Below are 23426 nucleotides of genomic sequence, written 5' to 3'. Positions count from 1 at the left end.
CCGCCCACATGGGATTTGGCATTTACTGTTGTGTTGATTGTGTACAGCTTCTCTTTACGACAGAGGTGAAACAGGGCTTTCCCCATCCCCACCCTGCACCCCACAGCCCTCTGATTCCCTGTCATCTGGGGCCACGAGGAGGGGGGCATCTCCGACACTCACCCAGCAGACGCATCAGCAAGAACTGTACTCCGATGGCAAATGACTTTTCCTCCTGGTTCACCACGCTGCAAAGGCACACAGGAAATCAGCAGTGGGGGGACTCAGGGCTGTGCCTTCCCCCCACGGGGGCAGCCATGGCCTCAGGCCGCGTCGGAACCTGTCCTCACGTGGCCTGGCGGGGTTCACCGGGGCCCCGAGCTCCCGTTGCTCCCCTCAGTGGTTCTCAAAGCATGATCACTGGACCAGCAGCATCAGTATCCCCTGGGAACTTATTAGCAAGGCAGATTCTCAGGCCTCGCCTCAGAAGAAGAGTCAGACACTCTGGGGATGGGGCCCAGCGCTCTGTGCTGGAAGCAGCCCTCCAGGAGATTCTGTGCACACTCAGGTTTGAGAACCACTGGTCTCTGTGAGTTTCTGGGCTGCCCAGAGCCCCCTTCAAGAAGCAAAGGGCAGAGCGTCTGGGAGCGGAGAGGACACTGAAGGCTGTGTTTATGGCCGCAGGTCTGAACAGCTCCTGTGGTGTTTACAGCAATAGAAGACAGCGCTGGTACTCAGTGTAATTAGGGCCCCTGGGTTGTCAGCTCCTGTGTGCAACTAAAAGAATCCCCTACTTTGGGCCGGCTTCGTGGGCATGCGACCTGTGTGGCCCCACAGGGCCCCACCCTCCGAAAGGTCCCGTGTTTGCTTTAGTGTTCTGCTGTGGCTGGCTTGAAATCCTTAACGACTTTGGAACCAGGAGCCTTGCGTTTCCATTTTGCACTGGGTCCTGCAAAGTATGCAGCCAGTCCTGCTCCCACCCTTCTTCCCTCAAGAGGAGAAAAGTGCTTGGTGAGGAAGGAGGTTCAGAGAGAGAGGAGGGAGGCTGTCTGCAGGAGGTACCGCCAGGCCCTGTCACCCCGGCTGGGCGTGGAGCAGCGGGAGGACACACCCTTCCACGAGGTGGGGAGCCGGGGGCGGGCCAGCCGGGGCGCCAGGGTTGCCTGTGCCCTGAGTGCACACTGAGTGGGAGCTGGCTGGGGGAAAGCCTTCGGGGGCTGAGGGGCCAGCAAGGGAGGGAACTCAGAAGTGATCCCCAGGTCTCTGCACACGTTTTGTTTTACCTCCATAGTTCTGCTAGCAAACTGGAAAGGGACCTTCTTTCAGCTTCTCAGGATACCCACCGGGGTGAAGCAGCAGGGAGGCACCCACTGGGATCCCCCAAGTGGGAAGTGCCTCAAATCTCAATCTCATGGGCACTGCCTTTATTGCCCATAGACGCCTTCAGTGGTCCAATCCATAATAGAAGCTTCTGTGTCTTGGTCCTTGTCCCTGGGCAGACTCCTCTGGATTCTCAGCTAAATGGGACTTGGGAACCCCAGTTTGGCTTCTGATAGAGATTTTGAGTTCCTTGTACTCTCTTGCCCCTTCAGCCCCGAATTAACGCTGGCTCTCTGACCTCTCTTTCCTGATAACATTTTCAGCAAAGCTTCACTCCCAGCCTGTATCTCCATGCGTGGCTGGAGGCCACGACTGATACAAATAAGGTTTGGGTCACCTACAATGCCATCTTTAAGCCTCACCTTCTCCATACTTCACAGCATCCATTCTTTCATCTTTCCCAGTGGGATTTATCTTTAAATCATTTTGGGATACTGGGGCCTCTTCTCCAATTTCACTCCAGCCCCTGACCAGAGATTTTCTAGAAAAGCCCACCCTGTGGTTGAAATGGTGCTTTGCCTCCACTACTTCTCCATCCCTGGGGCTTGACGGTCCTCTGGGAGGTGACCTAACAGGGATGCCCTTGTCCGCTGCTCAGGGACTTCCTTATCCTATTCCCTCTCCTCGTCGTGGCCACCCACACACCTTTCTCAGGACCACTGGGTCCACCATAGTCCATCTGACTTGGGGTGCAAGAAGGGAAGCCCGCTCAGGGGCCTTGGGTGAAAGCACGGGTACTTGGAATGCACGCATGGGGAGCAGTGGAGGAGAGGGTGGTGCTGGGAGGCAATGTGCTCCGAGCATCCCTACACAGTCTTGCGGAGTAGGCTAAGAATGCAAGGTCCTGACTGTTCGCTTCGTGGGCCATTTCCCAGGGTTGTGGCTGCAACGAGCATCCTTGAGGCATGAGGTAGAATCTTCTAGACCAGCAGCAGGCTTGGTCTATATAAGCAGTGGCTCTCCCAAGCTCACTGTTCCTTAGCTGTGACCTACACCCACTGCAGGTGAAACATACACCTGAGCCCCTCCACGCCACCCAGTAGGACTTGGGGGGCATGGGTAAATGATGCAGCATGAGGTCCACACTGCCTGCTGTGCTGTGAGCAGCAAAGTCCTCTGGCTTTGACCCAGGAGTCTCCCGGCCTCTGCCAGCATCCTTGTGGCACAGTGACAGAAACAGGAGCTTGGTAGTTTGCAAGCTACCTTGGAAGTAAGGTAAAATCCCAGACCCTTCCTCACCTCCTAGTCTTCTGGGGAAACTAGGTCATTGCCACCTAGCTTAGCTGATAATAGTAACAGCAATAACAATAATCCGGTTCATAGTGATAACTAACCAATATCCAGAGCACCTTATATTTACAAAGCAATTTACCATATAACCCTGACACCAACCCTTCAAGGTCAATATCGTTAACCCCCTTTCATCCGCGAGGGAACTGAGACTTGGTGAGGTGGGCAACACCCAAGGCCTCTCAGCCAGTACGTGGCAGAAGTGGGCCTTTGACCCTGGCCCCGGGCTTCCAGATCCTGTGTCTTTCCCTCTCTGCTTGCCAGATGGACGAGGACACGAGGGAGGCAGGCGGGGGTGAATGATGCCCACTTGGTTGAAACCTTACTCTCTCCTTCGCCGAGGGTGAGGCGAAGGGAGGCCGTCCCCTGTCCACACCCCCGGGGCACCTCCATGCTGCTATCACGGGATACCTGTGCCCCCCCCCCCCGCCTGGCCGGCCTCTCCCTTCCGACCTGCCTCCTAGCACACTGTGCTTTTCTCATTTCCATCCTTTCCGTGGCCCTCATTCCGTCTCTGGAACTTTCCTCATTTTCCTTCCCCGATTTTATGTATCCAACTGAATTCTCCTCCGTCCTCTCAGTTCCTTTAGGACTTGAAGATAAGTGGATCTACAGGCGTGCAGTCAGGCCACCTGGCTTGGTCACGTGGCTCAGCCGCCAGGCTCTGCCCTCCCTGTGCGGGATGGAGGCACAGGGACCCCGTGAGACACGGAGCGAGGGTGCAGTGAGGGACTCCCGACAGGCCCGGCACACGAGCCCCCGCCGCTGGCGCACCAGCATTATCTCCCTGTATCACCCCAAGAACGTCCAAGGACCCTGAGGGGCATGAAAGGCAGGAGAGCTGAGAAGGGGGCAGCTGGGCACGAAGTGAGGGAAGCGTGGGGAAGGAGAGGCGCACTCACCGCAGCACCATCATGTAGAGAGGGTTGTGGGAGGTGCAGGCTATGAGCGCCACAAAGGAGATGAGGAAGATGGCTGGGAGCAGGAAGTGGGCGCAGGGGATGGGGCACGGGCCCGTCTTTGCTGAAGCGGATCCTCCTCTCACGCAGCTGCAGTTCCAGTAGGTCTTGGAAGGAGAGGGAGGGGAACGGGGGAAACCTGCTGTTATTATTTCGACTCCACATACTTTAAACGCCTGCTCCAGCTCTCGCTCCTCTGACCTCCCTGGGGAGCTGGTGATGCTGGATGCAGAGGTTGGACAGGAGATCAGGTGGGGGTTTCAGGTGCCCCATGGATCCTGCCTCTGACCACTATTTGGGCAACAGAAACCACCTTCACCAAAACCAGTTGTCCAGCGTGGGCTGGGCTCTTCCCGCAGTTACACCCGCGTCGGAATACGTAGGATTCCACTGCCAGGCACGGCCCACCCAGTGGGGACCGGGGCCTGGGAGGGCCCTCCTCTGGAGCAGCAGGGGTTTTGTGGGTTGCTGTTTTTGGTGTGTTTACTGCAGGGACGTTAAAAGAAGATAAAAACAGGAGGAGATAGCAGTGGGAACCCAGAGGAATCTACTGTACTTTCTGCCTGAGAGGAATTCCTCCTGCCTGCAAACATCTCTGTCTCAAGTCTGCAAATCCATATGGCTCAGCACTGTTGTACAGCTCTCCTTGGTGGCCACTGCCTGTCAGGTGGCCTTCGTCTCTTCTCTCACAGTGTCTGAGAGACCAGCCCATGGTCCAATTACTGTGTCAAAGCAGTGATAGGGGCAAGATGAGAACTAACGAGCTGGTATGCTTCCTTCCACCAGGCATTGGAACTATGTACCCTTTTTACGTTGGCTGCTGGGAAGCTCATAATTAAGTTATATACAGTGTTGCCGCCACCTCCCTCAGGCTGGATTGTTTTAAACATAGATACTTTTCCTTATAATTTGCTATTTTTTCTTGATATTATGCTAATGGATTTTGGTCTTGATGTGCTTGTGCTGTTACTGGAAACCTGTCAAGATTATTTCTGGAAACAGATGAGTCAGAGGTAAGTAAATAAAGATAAGAAAACCACAGAAGCCACCACAGGCTCCTCTGACTAGAAGGCAACTGAGAGAGCGTCTTGTCCAAGTTCTTTGTCCTCCGGCCGCCTGAGAACCACGCTCCTCTGTCCGCAGAGCTGGCTGTGGAAGCAGCCTTGTCCTGTCCTCTCAGGGGAGGATGGTAAATGGGTCTAGCCTTGCCTGTGCCCTCCACACAGGCTTAAGGGAATAAGATGCATCCTCTCCTTAGGGCATCCTCGGGGGAACTGCACAGACTTCCCAGTGCTCTTAGGAAAAAGAACATCCAAATCCTAACCCGACACCCCTGCCTGCTCGCTGGCCGAGCTTCTCCTCACTCCACCAGCAGCCCTGGCCTTCTCTCTTTTCTCCTGTGCCGGCTCCTTCATGCCCTGGGGCCTTGCAGTTGCGTTCATCCCGTTTCACTCCCCCAGGTCCTCATAGTGTTTTCTTCTTCTGGTGGTTCCTGTTCTAATGTCACCTCCTCAGGGAGGCCCCCAGGCCTTCTCTGTCCCGTTAAGTCTCTTCGTGGCACGGGTTACTTTCTACACTCCCTTGTGCGTTTTGGTGGAATACAGCGTCCTGAGGGCGGGGGCCTGGGCTGATGGCCCCGCATACTTCGCGCCCGTGGCTGCCTCTGCTGCGCACTAACCATTGGCTGAACAGCCGCACAAACGGCTGGACTTGGTTCACTGCTGTCTGATCCTGGGGGCCATAGTGCCCCGAGGGCCGGCCAGGACCTCACCAAGGTAGCCTGGTGAGTGTGGGCTACCTGAGTGGCAGGCGGGGGCCGGCAGATACCTGGTCTTGCACAGACATGCCCCAGGCTGAGGCGGCACCCTGAGTTCTAGTCTCAAATCTGCCCCTAAATAGCTACAGACTTCAAGCCAGCTGTGTGGCCACAGGTGAGCGTCGAGAGGGATGGAACCAAATGCCCACTTCTGGCTCTAAGCTTCCAGGTCCACATCACAGAGGCCCTCTGCCCTGGACCGATCTGGGCCAGGCCATGTAGCTTTGCAACACTGCCAGGACGCAGACAGCCCCATTAGGATCCTTCAGGGTGAGACTGGCAGGCCTCAGCTGAAGGAATGCTCTGGCTTGTTTCTGCTCTGAGCATTGTTAGGCCTCAGGAAGGTGAATTTGTTGGACATCGGCCAATCTTTAATTGACTTTAGGCTGTAGACATCTGGTCATGACCCTAGGGAAGAGGAGGTGGACAGAGGGTGGGTGTGGCCCAGAGGCCAGGATGCTGGGAATGAGTGGGGTGGAGCCCTGCCCATCCCGAGTGGAGGAGCAGGCTGCAGGGGCACACACTCGGCAGTGGCCCGGGGCCCCTCCAGGCCCTTACCGGTTGCTTGGAGACTAGAGAGCTGACGTTGATTTCACTGCAACCAGCATGGCAAGGGGAGAGGTACTCAACCCCATCGTCTCCACAGACCGGGTGGAAGACGGAATCTGGGCACGAGCAGTCCCTGCGGCAGGCGGGAGCCTGTGGATGTGTAGAACTTGACGCGCTGCCAGCAAAAGAGGAAATGGGAATCAAACGCAGCAAGAGCAGAGGAAACCCCTCCATTCCAGCCCAGTGTGAGGCCCCCGCCCGGTTAGTGCGCCTGTGTGTCTCTGTCTGTCTTGGGCCAGCGCCACCCAGGGATCTGAATTATGTCTATTGGAGCCAACAGTGAATGTGGTCGGTGCTCACGGCACCTTTACTTCTTCTGCTAGTAGGAGCCCAAACTACTAGTCGTTAGAAATGCTTGGCTGGCAAATCCCCCACTTCAGAAGGGGTCGAGACAGCCAACCAGTCAGGACTCTGATGAGACAGATGGCAGATGCTATGGGAAAGTCACAGGCAATAATTTCCCTTCCCTTCTCTTTCGTCTGAGTTCGGGCTGAGGCCCCTTGAGGCAATCCAGGGTCTAGATGGCCCCCGTCTCTGGGTCTATGTAGCCATCACCCAGGTCACTCCATTCCCCTGAGCTTCAACCAAGGGATTTCAATGGCCGATCTCACCAATCTGACCATATCTGATATTCCTGATCTTCTTAGGGTAGGGTTGGGCTTGGGGCTGATAAACCACAGTTCAGAGCTTTGCTAAAATAATTATACTAATCCTAGTTAATGGGCATCTCTCATGCTCCAGGCACTGTGCCCGAGGGCTTTTCCTGCGTGCCATCACAGTATTAGTGGTGCTCCTTTTGTGGATGAGGAACCTGAAGATTAGATAAGTTAAGTAACTCTCCCCAAGCGGGAAAGAACAGCGCCAGAACTAGGACCTGGTCTGCTGACAAAGCCCCGTGCTAAACTCCCAGTAGAAGCCTTCTTGGTCTCTCTCAATCCACAGCCAGAAGACCAGTACAAACCAGGGGGTGGGGGGTCCCAACCTGAGTGACACTCCCTTCCCTCATACCCACCAGAGACAGGAGAGTTTCTTTCAAAGAGAAAGAGAAAACACCAAGGCTGAAAAGTATGGCATCTCCAAGTATTGCAACCTCACTGGGCAAGATCTTAAAGAAGAGCTGTTGAAAGGTGGCTCCCAGGAAAAAAGTAACGGCTCCTTGCTCAGCACACTCCCTCATGGGCCTCAAAGCCCTTCCTGAACATGAAGCCAGACTTAGAACTTAAAACCATGTTGCTTTATGCAAACCGACAGGTATACTTTACCTGCCCTCTTCCTCACCTGCCCTAATTTTTCAAGTTTGTCATCACCTTCCTTGTTCTTTCCCAGATCTTTGCAGGTCTCCGTCTCTCATCTTTCTCTGGCAGCTCAATAAGACTCTGTAATTTTAGCCAGTACAGAGTGGATGCTAAAGGTAGCTATTTCCTGGTTCCTCAGCTCACAGCACTACAGATTCATCCTGAAACCAAACTAACTAGTTTCTGGTGCTTCTTAAAAAACAGAACCCTAACCCTGATTGCTGGTGACCCACTAGGACCCTCTGATTTCTCCTCATAATTGAGCACACTATTCAAGATCTGATTTTCTCAGTTGCCACATAAGAGATTAGACCAACAAGGGAAGAGGAGAGAGGACAGTTGCGAAGAAGCAGAAAGGAAGACGTGTGGCAGCCACAGACAGGCTCTGGCCCCAGGCTCATTCCCACTACCTGCGGGGGTTGACCTCTGCCACGACTGGGGTGGAGCAGCCCATGAAGAAAAGAGGGGCACAGAGGATCATGGAGATGGTGATGATGGTGGCAGCCACGCGGGGAATGGTTTGCAGAGAGAAAACAAAACGCTTCATGAGGATTCCTCCAAACAGCATCCCCAAGGCCGCAGCAGGGAGGTTCACAGCACCTACAGACGGAGAGAAGCTGGTCTGGGTGCACAGGCCTCACAGTGTGTGTGGGCCGCACACTGAGCTGGACCACACAGAAGGGGGCATGGCTTCCTGAAGCGACATTCAATATGATTAATTGCAATAGTAATAAATGACATTAATTGAGCATTTACTGCAGAGTTATCTTGACGTGGCAGACTGCCCTGCCTGTGCCAAGAATAAAGAAGGAAGTGGGGCCCTTGCAGCCAGAGGGATGTGGTTGAATGTGCACTTATTAAGCACCTTTCATTACCTGGCCCGTCCTTGAACTATGATCACATGGGGTTAGCAAGGCACTGGTGGCGCCCCCTGCCTGATGTACTAGTCAGAGGCCAAAGGCTAGAGGCGTGAAGTCACAGCCGAGAGCCACACAGGAGGTCAGGGGTCACGCCCCGACCACCTTGCCACTTCCACATGGTCAAGCTCACCTGTGAATTGGGCCCCATAATTCCCTTGGGTACTTGGTGGAACCACATCAGTGCTTCTCACCCTCAGCTGCAAAAAACACCGATGCTGGATGCTGGACATTCTGCTTTCATTGATCGAGGGTGGGGCCTGGGCGTCCGTATGTCTTAAAGCTCTGCAGGGGAGCCTAAAGTGCAGTGGGGATGGAGAATCACTGGGCCCCACACTCCTTATCCAGGTGAATGTCTTCAAGTCATTGGAGAAGAAGGAAAAACCCCAGAGGCATCTTGCCCAGCCCCCAGTTCAATCCCCTCTCTTTCCTTTGTCGCCCCCGATGATGTCAGGGCCTTTGGGAGGCAGTCAGGCTTTCAGCCCCTCTGACGGGGAGGAAGTCATCCCCCAGCCTCCACCCACTCCTGTCTGGAACGATAGGGGCCTAAGAAATCTGCCAAGAACGGTCTAGAGTGCCAACCTGGAAGAACGTCCTTAAAATTCTTTCTCTCGGGCAAGAACCCTCTGGCTCCTGCCTGTGTCCGGTCTGGGGGCCCCCGGCCCTGGGTGGGTGGCGGGAGGGCCCAGCTGCGGCGGCACCCGGGGGACTCACCGATGAGGAAGTTGGCATAGGCCGCGGAGGCGCCGTACTGCTTCTCCAGGAACTTGTTGAGGAAGGTGGAGAGGCCGGCAATGACGGAGGAGAAGGTGCACTGGGCCAGGACCACCAGCATGAATAGCGGGTTCATCAGGAGCCTCAGGAAGATGCGGGGGAACCCTGCCAACAGGCTGCCGTCAGGGCCGGGCCTCGGGCAGTGGCCGCAGGGTCCGCGACACCGGCCAGTGCCCTTCCTCCCCCCCAGGCAGAATCCAGGCCCTGAGCTGTTCAGTGGCCTGTTGGGGGCCCACAGCCCCTCGGACTCCGCTCAACGTGCTCATGGGCTGAATGAAAGGAGGACAGCCCTGGGAGAACTCAGGCGGAGGGTGACTGTACATGACGGCTGCATCCATGGGAAGGGAGGGGAGAGGAGAACGTGGGCCAGGCGGTGTGGGTGGGGCTACCTCTGCTGAGTTTGGGTCTCCTGCTATCTGCACAGCACCAGTCACCGGGGCCCCTGGCAGAGCCAATTTTAGACCACCTGCTTTTAGTGCCCCTCACCACACCTGACACCACATGGGCTGGGCTACCCCGGACCGCCCCCACCCCCAGCCAGCCCTCCCAGGGCTGCCGGGTCCCTCAGTTACGTTTAATGAAATCCACCAGGGAGCTTCTTGACTTGGCCTCTTCCATCTTCCTGGCCTCGTCCGCTGTGGTGGGAGTCCTCTGAAGGCAGCAAAGGGGGCGAGGGTGAGTGACCCAGGCTCCCCGCAGCCACCTTCCCTGGGCCCTTGATCCTTCTGGTCTTAGTGGCTCAGGGCTAGGCAGTGGTCAGCCCCCCGGGTGTGTGTGGGAGGGCTTCCAAAGCCATCACCACCTGCGTGTCGGTGAGCCCGGTGCTTGGCCACTGACCAGAACGCATCCATGCCAGGGCCTCCCAAGATATTATTTCATATCTAACTGTTGGCTGATGCCAAAAGGCATCTGAGTGGATCTCACCCCTCGTCTGTCTGTCATGGCTACGCTTCTTCCCTGTCCTCGGATTCCAGGGGCTGTGGGCTCCTGGGACGCTCTGGTCTAGAATGACCTCTGCTTTCCAGCTCTCTCTTTCAATCTCCTCTATGGAGTCCCTTCTTTCTTCGGGGCCCAAAGTTGGGTCCTGCTCAAGGCTCTGACCTGGCTCTCAGCCTGCACTTTCTGTGCAGACCTCCCCAGTGAACTCGCCTTCCGCTTCCGAACTTGTTAGCTGCAGCCTGAGGCCCCCAGCTCTGAACCACCACACAGACGCAAGGCCCCTGAGCTCTGACACCATTAGGATCCCCCAGGGGACTCATCAGCAGGCCTAGGAGCTCCCATTCATCTAGTGCTTTCTCCACGGTGGGCAGCACACCCAGTGCTCTGCATGCAACGTCCCGTTCCTCACCACCTCCTCCCAAGATAGGCGCTCTATCTCCAGTATGTTAAAGCAGAGGAGGCTTAGGGACGAGGAAACTTGCTCAGGATCCCTCAGCTAGTTGACAAGTAGCAGAGCTGGATTCAGGTTTGCCTCCCCCCAAAACCACCCCGATGTGCTGCCAACCTCTGACATTCTTCCTCGAGCCAAGCGGAGGCCCCTCCAGCCTCGCCCTCCTCCGAGCTGGGCCTGGACCGCACACACCTCATCGCCAGGCGTCCAGCCCTGCCTCTGGCTCCGAACCTCGGCACACAGTTCTGCTCCTCTCAGCTCACGGCTGAGTCCTTCTGGGCACCCCCTCCGAGGACCTCTCCCCCCGCCCCTGCCTCATCTGTCCGCAGCCGTGGCCTCGGTCCTCAGCTGCGTCCCCATCTCCACACTGGCCTCATCAGATCTCCAGCCTTCATTCCTCCCAACTGTCCGGCCTCAACCTTGACCCGGCTGCCTTGCTGTCACCTGAGTGGGCACCAGTCCCTCAGAATTTCATGGGATTAGAACAGGTTGTAGATCCTTCAGTCTAAGGTCAAGGCCCCCACCCAGACGTCTCCCCCCTGTTTTCCATTCTCATCCTTCCCTGATGTCTCTCCCCAATAGATAGGACTGGACGATGCAGGGCAGGGCAGTCGGCTCCAAGTACGCTCCACTCACAGCCCACCCTCACGCCCTGCCGCACTAGGAATCCCCTTGTTACGCAGTCCTTTAGGATTAGACATGACCGGCCCTATCACATGCAAAAGTCAACGGCTCCAGGTCACATACTCGGCTTTTAATGGCTCTTAATTCCTTATCCCACTTTAGATGAACTCAGTGTTTCCCCAGACTAGTTCCCTGGAGGCCTCTTAATCTCTGAGATGCTAACAAGGTAAGGGAACACTGATGAGATACCATCGTTTGGAAATTCACAAGCACTCTCCCCTCTCAGAGTCTCTCAGAAGTCCTGTGTTGTGAAAGTTGTTTAGATTTCACCCAGAATTTACTTAACCTGCTGCAACTTCTCAGCTCTGTTTACTTTCTACCTCCACCTACTTTTAGGAAACTCTTATAATAGGTAGAATTGTGGGTTCTCAGAAGCTTACCTCCATTCCTCTGGGCATTGCTCGAGGAAAGAAAAAAAAGGGGAAAGAGGTAACAACCAGGCAGGCTGAGGAAATGAGCAGGCCCAGCCACCAGGCTCCTATCCATCGGGGGTCTCCGGGGCTCAAGTTAACTGCAGCTGAAGAGAAAACAAAGGACACAAGTGTTTGTTGGATGAATGCACGATCTCACCTTACTGATCGGGGGAACTTCCTTCCCACGATGGAGAAGAGGTCAGCTGTGAGCTGGCATCTTCGTCCAGATGGCGTTCTCTCTCCAGGCCACTCTGGTCTTCTCAGAGGACGGAGGGCACCGCGAGGATCAGTGAGGTGAACTTTGGCCTGCAAGCGCCATTCCACTGGTCAGTTTTCAAACCCACGCGTGTATTCGTGGTTTCCAAACCTGCACTCTTCATCACTGGATGTTACCGCCTCCCAACTGGATTGATCCCCAAGAAGGGAGGCCTCATCGTCCTTAGAGGCTCAAAAAAACAACCACCAACAGAGTAGGCTACCAGGCCTCTGCGGGAGATGCTTTCTTCTTTGTAGTCTCCCACCCACGCCTAAGGGTCTGCCACTGTGTTTCTCTTTGTAAAGAAACTACAGGGGCGTGGAGGGAGGGGGAAGACAGCAGAACAGCCCTCAGCCCAACGCTGGCCCGGGCACTGTCCCTGGTGGCCTGGGAGCTCAGTTGCTGGTCTCTTTGGGCCACGAAGAGCCAGGACCCAACTCAGGAAGTGCCAGTGAAGGGCAAAGATGGCTTGACCCTGAGCAGACACCTCCGCTGGCTTTGCCCTTTCATTTGAAGTACAGGTGGACGACCCCGAGCAGACGACCTTGCGGTCAGACAGCCCCAGGGCCAGGAGTCTATGGGCTGTGGCGGCGTGACTGGGTTAAGGCCTGCCCATGTTCTTTGTGAGACAGGCAGGCTCTGATCTGGGTGCTGGGCAGTGGGGGGTGGGGGCGGGGTGTTATTCCTGAAGGCCTGGCTTGGACCTGCCTTCCAGCCACACCTGGCCTGTGGGAACTTACATATCACCCACACACGCCCCACACATTGCCCCCCTTGGCTCTGTCTGGATGGTTTCCTCCACTGGGAAGGCCTCTCCCATCACCACCTGTGTAATTCCACCCACATGGGATGCAGACCTCACCTCCCTGGGAGGCCCTCCCTCATCACCTCATGCAGGAGCACTTTTTCTGCCTTGGAACTGTCAAAGCACTTTGTCTGTCCCTCTGTTACAGTGCCAGCCTTCCCTGCCTTGTGGGAGGCTGGGGTGTGTAAGGCAACCTCACAATAGCCATATGCCCTTGTAGGGTCCATCCCGGGGTCGGTTCCCTGAACGGTTAACTCAGTACGTGTGCTGCTGTCTATGGATTGCACTTTCTCATCCTAAGACACGCAGTGGCTTCATCCAGATCACTTTTTAAAGAGCTCACTCCTGTCAACCTCAATATGTATCAGGCATGTTCTAAACACTGCAACATCTCTATTTCACTCTCATTAGCCCTTTTTTACAGATGAGGAAACTGAGGCACAGAAAGGATGAAGATACTTGCCCAAGAGCACTCAGCCAGGAGAGGAGGCGGAACCAGGATTAGACACAGGTTCTCTACTACCTGTGCCCACGTGGTTAAACACGATGTTACACCCCTCTGGAAGGGAGTCATAATCCATGTGTGTATTCTATGTAGTGCTTCTTCTTTTCCCCAAAAGAGCTCTTATCAATATTTTCTTAAGCAATCAAAACCATCTTAGAATCAAAGAATCATAGAGCTCTTTTTAATACCACCACCAAGACAGGCAGCTGTGGTAGCAACACCTGAGGCCCTGCCTTAGGTCTCAAGGTTTCCCGCTGCAGAAAGTGTGCTTTCTTAGGGCAGAAAGTGTGTTTTCTTCAGCAGCGCATCCCCCTTGCCCACCCCCACCCCGGGCCTTGGAGAGAGGAGGCCCACGCTGTCCGCTGACTACAGGAGGGAGGGAGGGAGTGGGTGGCGAGGGTGCCGTGAGCATTTAAAGTTCAAGCTTCATCCTTGTCCCGACTGGCTGGGGGTTGTGGTCCTGGCACACACTCACCTGTGTCCACTCTGCCGTAGTCCACAAAGATCTGCAGCATGACCGAGCCCAGCAGGTACCCGAAAGCCGGTCCGAATACAGAGATGGCAAATAAGATGGCTGGAAAGGGGAGGAGGAAAGGAGACTGAGAGGGTGGCAGCCCTGGGCTCTTTCTCTTGCTGAGGGGTTCCTGAGACATCACCCCATCTGTCCCCTGGCCCTGACAGGTCCACACCTGTGGCATTCACTATAGGCATGGCTGGAGCCACTCAAGATCCTGAGATGTGTGGAACCAAAGCTGTTTCTCCTCCAGCCAGATGCCAGAGAGATCCACTTGCCGGGAGAGAAGTGGCCTCCTCGGCATTTACAGATGCTGGCCCAGGTGCATGTTGGTGGGCAGATCTCCTTGCAGGTGCAATGTGGCAGTGGCAGCCCTGGGGGAGCTTGTGGGCCACAGAGCCTGTGCGTGTGGTCTGTCTGGTCTGGGCCGTGGGCCCTGAGGATGCTCAGTGTGGCTTGTGCTAAGGGAAGGATTTGGTCAGTCAGATGGTCATGTGCTATCTGCTTTGCATATGCTTCTTTGAGGCCAAACTTCTCCCTAAGTGGATGGCCCAGAGAACAAGTGTGCCCAGCCTGTGCCCAGACGCGACAGACACAGTAGCTACTGCTGGTCGAGGAGCTGCCCGGTGCCTGCCCTGGGACCAAGGGCTCACGTACGTCACCTCAGGTACTCCCACGTCCCCAGTGCACAGGGACTGTGGGCCCCATCCTGCTGGTGAGGAGCTGGGGCCTGGGCTGGGACTCAGACCACGTGTGTCAGATCCCCAGACCTCTGCACGCATTGGCTGGGCCACGTCAGGACCCGCCCCCATCCCACAGCCCTCTTCAAGCCCGACTCACAGATGTACAGGGGCGAGTTGTTGGGCTCCGAGAAGTCGTCCACGTAGGAGATCCCGAACGGCTGGATGGGCACCGTGCCGATGCCTGCCAGCAGCTGGGCCACCACCATCAGACCCCACATGCTGCTGGTCTCCTTCCGGGAGTCCTGGGTGCTGCTGTGGCACTTGCTGGGGGGCAGGCCCTGCCAGTGTTTCTGACAGAGCTCAGTCTGGAGGTGGCTGCTGTTCCCTGCAATGAGACAGCGGGCGCCGGTCACCCCCACCCTGGAGTCCTGGCCGCATCAGCTGGCCTCCAGACCCGGACTTTCTCCCAGGCCTTCTGGGAGCGGCTCTAGAAACAAACGTGAGAGGAAGGGAGAGGGTGGGCTCCCTGCCCTGAGGCGGTGCAGCCCTTGTCGGGTGTGAGAGCCATCCTCGTCTCCTGGGGATCCATTCCTTCTCCTCTCTGGGTACAGGTGGGGGGCGGGGTATGGAGGAATCAGTACCTTCCTCCCTGGGGAAGAGGGAGCCAAGATCAACACCCAGGCGTGTCGGCCTTCAGTGCTCCTGTGCGCAGCCTCAGGCTCGGGCCCCCAAGGTGTGGTTCACTTCAGCAGGACAGAGGTCATTCTGTCCCACAGAAGATGGTGTCACCCCCAGCCTGGGATGCTCGCCAGGGGTCATGACTCCCAGAGCGCTCACTCCTGGATGACCCCGGCGTTGGGTCACGCTAGAGAGCCCTGTTGTCAAAGGCGTTGAACGTGCTTACCCAACCTGGCAGCTCCCAAGGATCAAGCACCTGGGGAGCTGAAGGGACTTTGAGACTCTCTGGTTTAAACCCTCCTGTTACAGATGGGGGGCGAGGCTGCACCTTCTGTGAGGGCCCCAGAGGCCGCAGTGCGGCCTGTGGGCACCAGTGCCTATGGCTCCGGGGACCTGGCCAGGCTGGACTGCCCCTCCCGTGCCAGCGTCTCCAATCCCGCACTAGGCAAAGAGCACTCTCAGCTCTCCGAGGGCTTCAGGGCGCCTGAGGGCTCCTTTCCAGGAGATACCTTCTTTTCCAGCCTTGTAGAAGCCAACGGAAACCGCTCACGTCACGGATCCTGCTCCTTGGGGCTCCGTTTCGCTCTCATCTGTGGTCCTCCCAGAGGCGGCAGAGCTCTGAGCTGGGTGGGCCTCAGAGTCCCACAGAGAGGACAGATGAGGGCCGTGGACGGGATCTGTCCATCACAGTGGACTCTGCCCAGCGCTGCTGAGCTCAGGGCTACCCTGGACGGTGGGGCTGGGGAGGGGTCTGCCCTCCGCATCGTCCCCTCACCTCCCGCAGACACACATGCTTGGCCAGCCTGGCCCCAGCATCTCCCGTCCTCTATACTAGTGCCTGTGTAGGACATGTTTAAAAACCACTGGCCTAGGGGGCTCCCCCATCGATCAGGGGGGCCCTTGGCAAAGGGGGCCAAGACGCCTGCCTGGTCAAGGTCATCCAGACCTGACACCAGCCGTGTGCACGGGAGCTATGTGCACCCAGGCCAGCGGCCAGCCCCAGGGGAGCTGTGTGCACCCAGGCTGACGGCCATCAGCCCCAGACGTGTGGGAGCGTTCCTCTGTACCTCCCCCCTCCCACTCCACACCCGCTGTCCCACCTTTCAATTCAGTGTTTGGATAGAGAGTGGTCTAACCACATGGGTAAATAGGAGGCGCCTCTTAGAATTAGAGTGGGGAGGTAGCCTTATTGACGTGCAAAGACAGCTGTAACATCTTGTAGAGTCAAAAAATAACTAGTAGGGCTTCCCTGGTGGCGCAGTGGTTGAGAGTCCGCCTGCCAACGCAGGGAACACGGGTTCGTGCCCCGGTCCTGGAAGATCCCACATGCCACGGAGCGGCTAGGCCCGTGAGCCATGGCGGCTAAGCCTGCACGTCCGGAGCCTGTGCTCCGCAACGGGAGAGGCCACAACAGTGAGAGGCCCGCGTACCGCAAAAAAAAAAAAAAAAAGCAAAACAAAACAAAACAAAACTAGTAGTTTGGAGAAGAATATGATCCCTAGTTTATAAAATGTATGCGGCCTGGGTTTCCCTGGTGGCGCAGTGGTTGAGAGTCCGCCTGCCGATGCAGGGGACACGGGTTCGTGGCTCGGTCCAGGAAGATCCCACATGTCACAGAGCGGCTGGGCCCGTGAGCCATGGCTGCTGAGCCTGCGCGTCCGGAGCCTGTGCTCCGCAACGGGAGAGGCCACAACAGTGAGAGGCCCGTGTACCGAAAAAAAAAAAAAAATGTATGCGGCCTAATGGAATATGCAGAGAAAAACTCTGGGAGACCATGGTTCTCTCAGGGTGATGGGATTGTGGTGATCTTTGTGTGTGTGTGTGCTTGCCTCAGTGTACTTTCTAATTTTTCTATAATGAACACAAGATACTTTTGAAATAAAGCAACAGTGAAAGGTTTTAAATTAAAAATATTTTTTTCATAAAAATATATAGCCAAAATGTAACAATGTCTCTCCCACTTCTTATTTCTTTGTTCCACAGCCATTGCCCTAGGCCTGCAAAGGGCAGGCCCATCACACTAGGGCTGAGTTTCTCTGCCCACCCCACCTTCCCTGACGCCTCTCCTGGCTTGTGTATTGGGCCTCTCTCTGACTTACATGCTTTACTGTAGAGATCCAAGTTCCAGCGCCAGAATTTTTAAGCTTCTATTTACTGCACAGGCAGACACTGCCAAGGCCGTGACGTACATTTTGTCCTACTCGCAGGGGTTATTGGCCCACATAAGTGGCTGCTCTGGGGCAGAGCTGGTATTTGAACCCATGTGTGCCTGACTCCAAGTCCTTAATGACATCAAGTCTGAAATGGCAGCTTTGAAAAGACACAGCACACAGTTTGCAGGGATGCAGGAGCCAGGCCTGGGGAGATTCCTCTGCCCATCCCTAGTTACATTCAAACACAGGAGCCCTCTGACCTCTGTAAGTGGCTGGGAACTTCCTCCCAGGTAGAGGTATCCTGGAAAGGGGCTGGCTGCTGGGAGTTTTGCTGAAATCCGAGACAAAGAGACGAAACAAACACATGGTATAAAGAGTCAAGAAACTGGCTTTGGTGAAATAAGCCAGACACAGAAAGACACATACTGTATGATCTCACTTATATGTGGAATCTAAAACAGTCAAACACAAAGAAGCAGAGAGTAGAATGGTGATCGCCAGGGGCTTGGGGGAGGGGGAAATGGGGAGGTGATGGTCAAGGGTATAAGGTTTCAGTTATGTCAGATAAGTTCTGGAGATCTACTAGACAGCATAGCGCCTATAGATAACAATACTGCACTGTAGACTCAAAATTTACTAAGAGGGTAGAACTTAAGTGTTCTTAACACACACACACACGCACACACAATAATAAAGGGGCAGGAGGAAACTTTGGAACATGATGGATATGTCTGTGGCTTTGATGGTGGTGACAGTTTCATGGGTATATTCATCCTCAAATTCATTAAGTTTTATACATTACTATGTACAGCTTTTTACATGTCAATCATATCTCAATAAAGGCATTTTTTTAAAGAAAGAAAAATTGGTTTTAGCCCTGGGTAGCTGTGTGATCTTGAGCAAGTTTCTGAACCTCTCTGAGCCTCAGTTTCCCTTTAGGCAGAGACCATAAGGTGGCTGGATAGGGAGAGTCCCTATGGGTCATTAAAGGGCTAGAAGGCTATGGTTCCAGAAAGGGGAGCAGGCATGAAAAGTTGGACCCGCTGGTCAGTCAGCATGGCTGATGGCTGTGCCTGCCCCTTTGTAGGAAGGCTGGTGTGCCTCAGTGAGGCTGCAAGGGCCTGATTCTCAGGATTGTCACTTTAGTCTGGAAGCACAAAGCTGTGAAATGTTCCTGCTGAGAAAGAGCCCCTCCTCACCACACTCAGGAACCCTCCCACCAACACTGCCCCGTGTCCAACACTCAGAGACGGGGCTGTGGTGCTGGCAGACTCATGCCCATCCCCAGGGGGAGGCCCAGGTGGCTGTGGGCTGGCAAGGCCCATAGATGTTGGAGCGGCTGGGCTGGGAGCCTGGGACCTGGGTTCTAGTCCTGGATCTGACTCCTCACGTCAGTGACCTTGACTTTGAGAGACCTCAGCAGATTCTGGGGAAGGGGCCATGCACTGCAGAGGGTGGGCGGTAGCCGGAGGGCCAGGCTCACAGCTCACTCCGCGCCCTCAGTACGGCAGCCACACGGACACCCCAGTGCGTGAGCGTTTACACGCTGTGGGCTGTGCTAGTCTTTAGAAAAAGACTCCACTACCCTTCTCAAGTCCATATGGGCAGGTTCAGGAATGAGGGTGGAGCCGGCTGCCTGGCCCTGGCCACCCTCTGACCCGTGCTACCAACTGGCCAGGTGCAGCTGTGCGGTCACTCAAACGGCTGGCCGCACGCCCTGCTCACCTCCCTCTGCCAACTTTGACTGAGGGGACACACATCTAAAGGGCTCGTAAATGAAAAAGCTGCTCAAATGGGCAAGTTCTCAAACGGGCATTTCTTTTCAGAAGATTCAGACAAATTTCGAGTAGATTTTGTTGGCGGAAATGAGCAAAGTCTGGGGGTCCCTAACACCGTGGGCCACTGTCACTTGCAAATGTGTCTGGTTGAGCTGCCTGCCTCTGTCTAGGAGTGACGGCAACTCCCTGTCACATGTTGTCTTGTCGGCTCTGGGGTGGCAGGGTCGGGTCTCCCTTAAGTGCAAGGGTGGAGCAAAGATCACCCACAGGCAAACCACCACACTGGGAAAGAGGTGCGAAGAATTGGCCCTGCTCCCAGGGCAGCCACTGAAGGACCACACCCAGGCCCGTCAGCTCCCATGGACAATGCCTGCCTCACAGGGAAAAGCTGGGATGCTAAGACCTGAAAAGACCCCTGGACACACCTTCCAAAGCCTTCTGTCTGCTGTGCTACACACATCATCAAAGAAGCAACCGCAACGTTGCCAAAATATCGGTCAAATCAAAACCACAGTGAGATACCATTTCATACCCTTCAAAAAACAGAAAACAAGTGTTGGATAAGATGTAGAGAAATTAGAACCCTTGTGCATTGCTGGTAAGAATGTAAAATAGTGCAGCCACTGTGGAAAACAGTATGGAAGCTCTTCCCAAAAAGTTAAACATAGAACTACCATATTATCCAGCAGGTACACTCCTGGGTATTTACCCAAAAGAATTCAAAGCCGGGACTTGAACAGATATTTGTACACTGCTGTTCATAGCCAGATTATTCACAATAGCCAAAAGGTGGAAACAGCCCAAATGTCCATCAGATGAATGGATAAACATAATGTGATATACACATGCAATGGAATATTACTGCACCTTAAAAAGGAAGGCTTAATACACATGCTACATACAAAATGAATGAACCTTGAACTTGCTAACTGAAACAAGTCAGACACAAAAGTACAACCATTGCACGATTCCATTTATATGAGGAACCTGGAATAGAAAAATTCATAGAGACAGAAAGCAGAATGGCGGTTGCCAGGCAGGGGCTGGGGGAAGGGGGAAGAGGGAGTTCATGTTTAAGGGGCCCAGTTTCCACCGGGAAAGATGAAAAAGCTCTGGAGATGGATGGTGACAATGGCTGTACAACAGTGTGAAAGTACTTAATGCCCAGAACCGGACATGTTTAAATGGCAAGTTTTATGTTATATATATTTTACCACAATAAAAAATACAGCCTGGTATCCACAGCGTACCAGAGAGCACGTGGGGAGGCACCAAACCCAAGTGCTGCTGGGGAGAGGGTTTGGGAGGGATGCCCAGAGACAATAGCCTCTGAGCTCAGAAGAATCAGCAAGAGACAGAAGAGCCGTGGTGAGGAGGGGAGAGCTCAGAGGTTCGGGGGGTCAGTATGCAAACACCACCAGGGCGAGGCCCAGCTGCTCCTGGAGGGCTGCTGCGTCCCGCGAAGGGGCCTGGATTACATCCTAAGGAGAACCCAGAGGGTGACGATCAGGAGGGGGCCAGTACAACTAACATCCTGGAGGGATTAACCAGTTTTCAAGGCCCGTGTGTAAAGGGCGGAACTGACCCAGCCAAGAGCTACTTCGGTGGTAAAATAGGTGAGGCTGTGTGTTGCATGAGAGGCAGGCAGGGAGTGCTGGTCCACCCCACGGCTGCGAGCACGGGGATGCTCAGCCCACAGCGGGTGTGTCAGATACACAAGGCCAGGCTGCTGTAGGGAAGCAGAAGCCTCAGAAACAAAGGGCCAGAGAATAAGTATTTCTTTTCAGAGTTCTAGTTCTTGATGTTGCTGATTCTTATTATTTTACTAAAGTCACATTTACTAGAACATTGTTGCTGGCAAAATTATTTTTCGTGTGCCTTTTAGCGGTCATCAAAGATTGTAAAAATGTTGACTGGCTTATTAAGTCTTTACATGGCATGTTGCACCGTGCCCCAATGCCACAAAAATCCTCATGAAATTTCACCTAATGAAGTGTCCAGGAGGCAAAATTCTCTGGGGATCTTTTAACTGTTATCCTTAACTTGTAGAATGTCAGATTACATGTCAGAAACTAACTGCCTTTATTAAAAATGTGTATTTGGGGACTTCCCTGGTGGCGCAGTGTTTAATGCTGGGGACACGGGTTCGAGCCCTGGTCCGGGAAGATCCCACATGCTGCAGAGCAACTAAGCCCATGTGCCAAAACTGCTGAGCCTGTGCTCTAGAGCCCGCGAGCCACAACTACTGAGCCCACGTGCCACAACTACTGAGCCTGTGCTCTAGAGCCCGCAAGCCACAACTACTGAGCCCGCGTGCCACAACTGCTGAAGCCTGCACGCCTAGAGCCCTTGCTCCCCAACAAGAGAAGCCACCGTAGTGAGAAGCCCGTGCGCCACAACGAAGACTAGCTCCCCACTCGCCACAACTAGAGAAAGCCCACGTGCAGCAACGAAGACCCAACGCGGCCAAAAATAAATTAATTAAAATAAATAAAATTTTTTTAATGTGTACTTTAAAAGATAATCAATTGGCACCAAATTAAATCCAAGTCTACTGAGATCCTCTTGGGCTATTCTACGTTCCAAATTGATTCAAGATCTCTCAACAAACTCTCTTTTCCTTATGCCTGCCCCAAATGGGGCCAAATCCACCCCAGACCAGGCTGTGACACAGGCGAAAGGGAAAGATCAGTTCCTCCACCTGGGAAGCAGCAGCTTGCTCTGCGTCCTGGAGGCGGGGTGTGGCGGTGGGGAGGACCCGCTGCTCCCTGACGTGTTGTGTTGTGGTGAAGGTGTTTGACAGAGACAAGGTCTGAGCTTTCCAGGAACTGACACCTGGGCCTCCCTGCGGGGATGGCCCTGCCCAGCTCACTCTGGTGAGGACAGAGTCTTCTAGAGTTTAGAACCTTAGGCTCTTCTCTTAAAAAGAAGAAGACAGGGCTTCCTTGGTGGCGCAGTGGTTGAGAGTCTGCCTGCCGATGCAGGGGACATGGGTTCGTGCCCTGGTCCGGGAAGATCCCACATGCTGCGGAGCGGCTGGGCCCATGAGCCATGTCCGCTGAGCCTGCGCGTCCGGAGCCTGCGCGTCCGGAGCCTGTGCTCCGCAACGGGAGAGGCCACAACAGTGAGAGGCCCGCGTACCGCAAAAAAAAAAGACAGTGATGGGAGTGAAAAGACCTGTATCAGGACCCATCGGCAGAACTGTGGGGCTCAGCTTTCTGCAGCCCACCCCACCCCTCTCCTCCCTGGAACGGAGCACCCTCTCCCCGGTCCTCAGCCGTTCCAGCAACGGCCCCGCACCCAGTCCTCTCCTTGGACTTCGAGAAGCTCACCGCCCTCCTCCTCCCACCTGCCCACCATCAGACCCTGTGATATGGTCAGAGAAACGCCTGCTTCTTCCAGCCACCACAGACTCGGAGGCCACCCGCCTCCGCCTTGAGGGGCCTGGGTAAAGGAGGGAGGGGGTATGTTCGAACGGGCTGTCAGTCTGTTTCTCATCTTCCCTGAGGCCCACTTCTGGAAGGCTCAAGTTTATCAGAGCACATTCTTCTTCCCACAAGACACCAGAGGTCTAGCCGTGCCAGTTTTCACAGGGCTAACTAGAAACAATTGGGGACCTCTCCCCTCCTCCAGCAACCCCCCCACCAGCCCAGATGCACGCCAGTCAACCCTCTGACTCATCCCACAATTTACATACGCAGAATTTCAGCTCTAATTTCTGAACCCCTCCATGGGCTTGGGACGTGGGGACGCGGTGGCAGGAAGGGTTACCTCCCTGGACTGGGACCCGCGGGGACGGTGGAGCTGGGCAGACTAGGGCCTGGCCTCCCCACTGTGCAAGGACGCACGTTCCAGGTGCGGCCGGGCTGAGGCCAGCGGGCTGTCAAGGGTCTCATAAGAGGTCTCTGGGGCTTCCCTGGTGGCGCAGTGGTTGAGAGTCCGCCTGCCGATGCAGGGGACACGGGTTCGTGCCCCAGTCCGGGAGGATCCCACATGCCGCGGAGCGGCTGGGCCCGTGAGCCATGGCCGCTGAGCCTGCGCGTCCGGAGCCTGTGCTCCGCAACGGGAGAGGCTACAACAGTGAGAGGCCCGCGTACCGGAAAACAAACAAACAAACAAACAAAAACAAAAACAAAAGAAGAGGTCTCTGCACAAAGATCCAGCGCTGGGGCCAAGAGAGGACCCTAGAAGGGTTGAGCAACATAGGAAGGCTGTGGCGAGTGAGTAATCCTTCTCGTCTGGTAGAGGAAAGAGAGAATTGTGCCAGGAAACAAGAGGGCAGCACCTTGAGAGCCACCCATGACCTCCCTGCTCGGAAGAGGGCACCGTTTGCGGGTGAGTAGGGCCAAATGAGGAGGAGGTTAGCAAGACCCAAACCTCAGAAGCAGCCCATAAGAGAACAATAGAGAAAGGCAGCGGTGTTTCCGGAGAGTTTTCTGGAAGCGTGGCCAAAATGCCAAGCCTCGAGCTATCAGCAAACTCCTGGAACCTCGTTCAGAATGTTCCATCCTGAAAGACCTATTTCCTCATCCTCCTAAATTCGGCCAC

The 23426-nt window shown here is 55.0% G+C and overlaps 1 protein-coding gene across 1 annotated transcript in view; it reads right to left on the bottom strand.

Annotated features, from left to right (window-relative positions):
* Positions 1-23426, bottom strand: part of SLCO2A1 (solute carrier organic anion transporter family member 2A1) — a 77900-nt gene that overhangs the window by 5225 nt on the left and 49249 nt on the right. Inside the window, exons 4-12 of the mRNA XM_081236110.1 lie at positions 14427-14654; positions 13548-13646; positions 11474-11610; positions 9592-9670; positions 8960-9124; positions 7739-7928; positions 5983-6148; positions 3552-3715; positions 163-227 (exon numbers count right to left, since the gene is read on the bottom strand). Coding sequence (XP_081092236.1) covers positions 163-227; positions 3552-3715; positions 5983-6148; positions 7739-7928; positions 8960-9124; positions 9592-9670; positions 11474-11610; positions 13548-13646; positions 14427-14654 — 1293 coding nt within the window. The remainder of the gene's footprint in view (positions 1-162; positions 228-3551; positions 3716-5982; positions 6149-7738; positions 7929-8959; positions 9125-9591; positions 9671-11473; positions 11611-13547; positions 13647-14426; positions 14655-23426) is intronic.

This window comes from Mesoplodon bidens, assembly GCF_964165515.1.
Source record: "Mesoplodon bidens genome assembly, chromosome: 5".
In the NCBI taxonomy this organism is placed as follows: Eukaryota; Metazoa; Chordata; class Mammalia; order Artiodactyla; family Ziphiidae; genus Mesoplodon; species Mesoplodon bidens.
The sequence above is the reverse complement of the archived record's forward strand: the minus strand, read 5'-3'. Positions and strand labels throughout refer to the sequence as shown.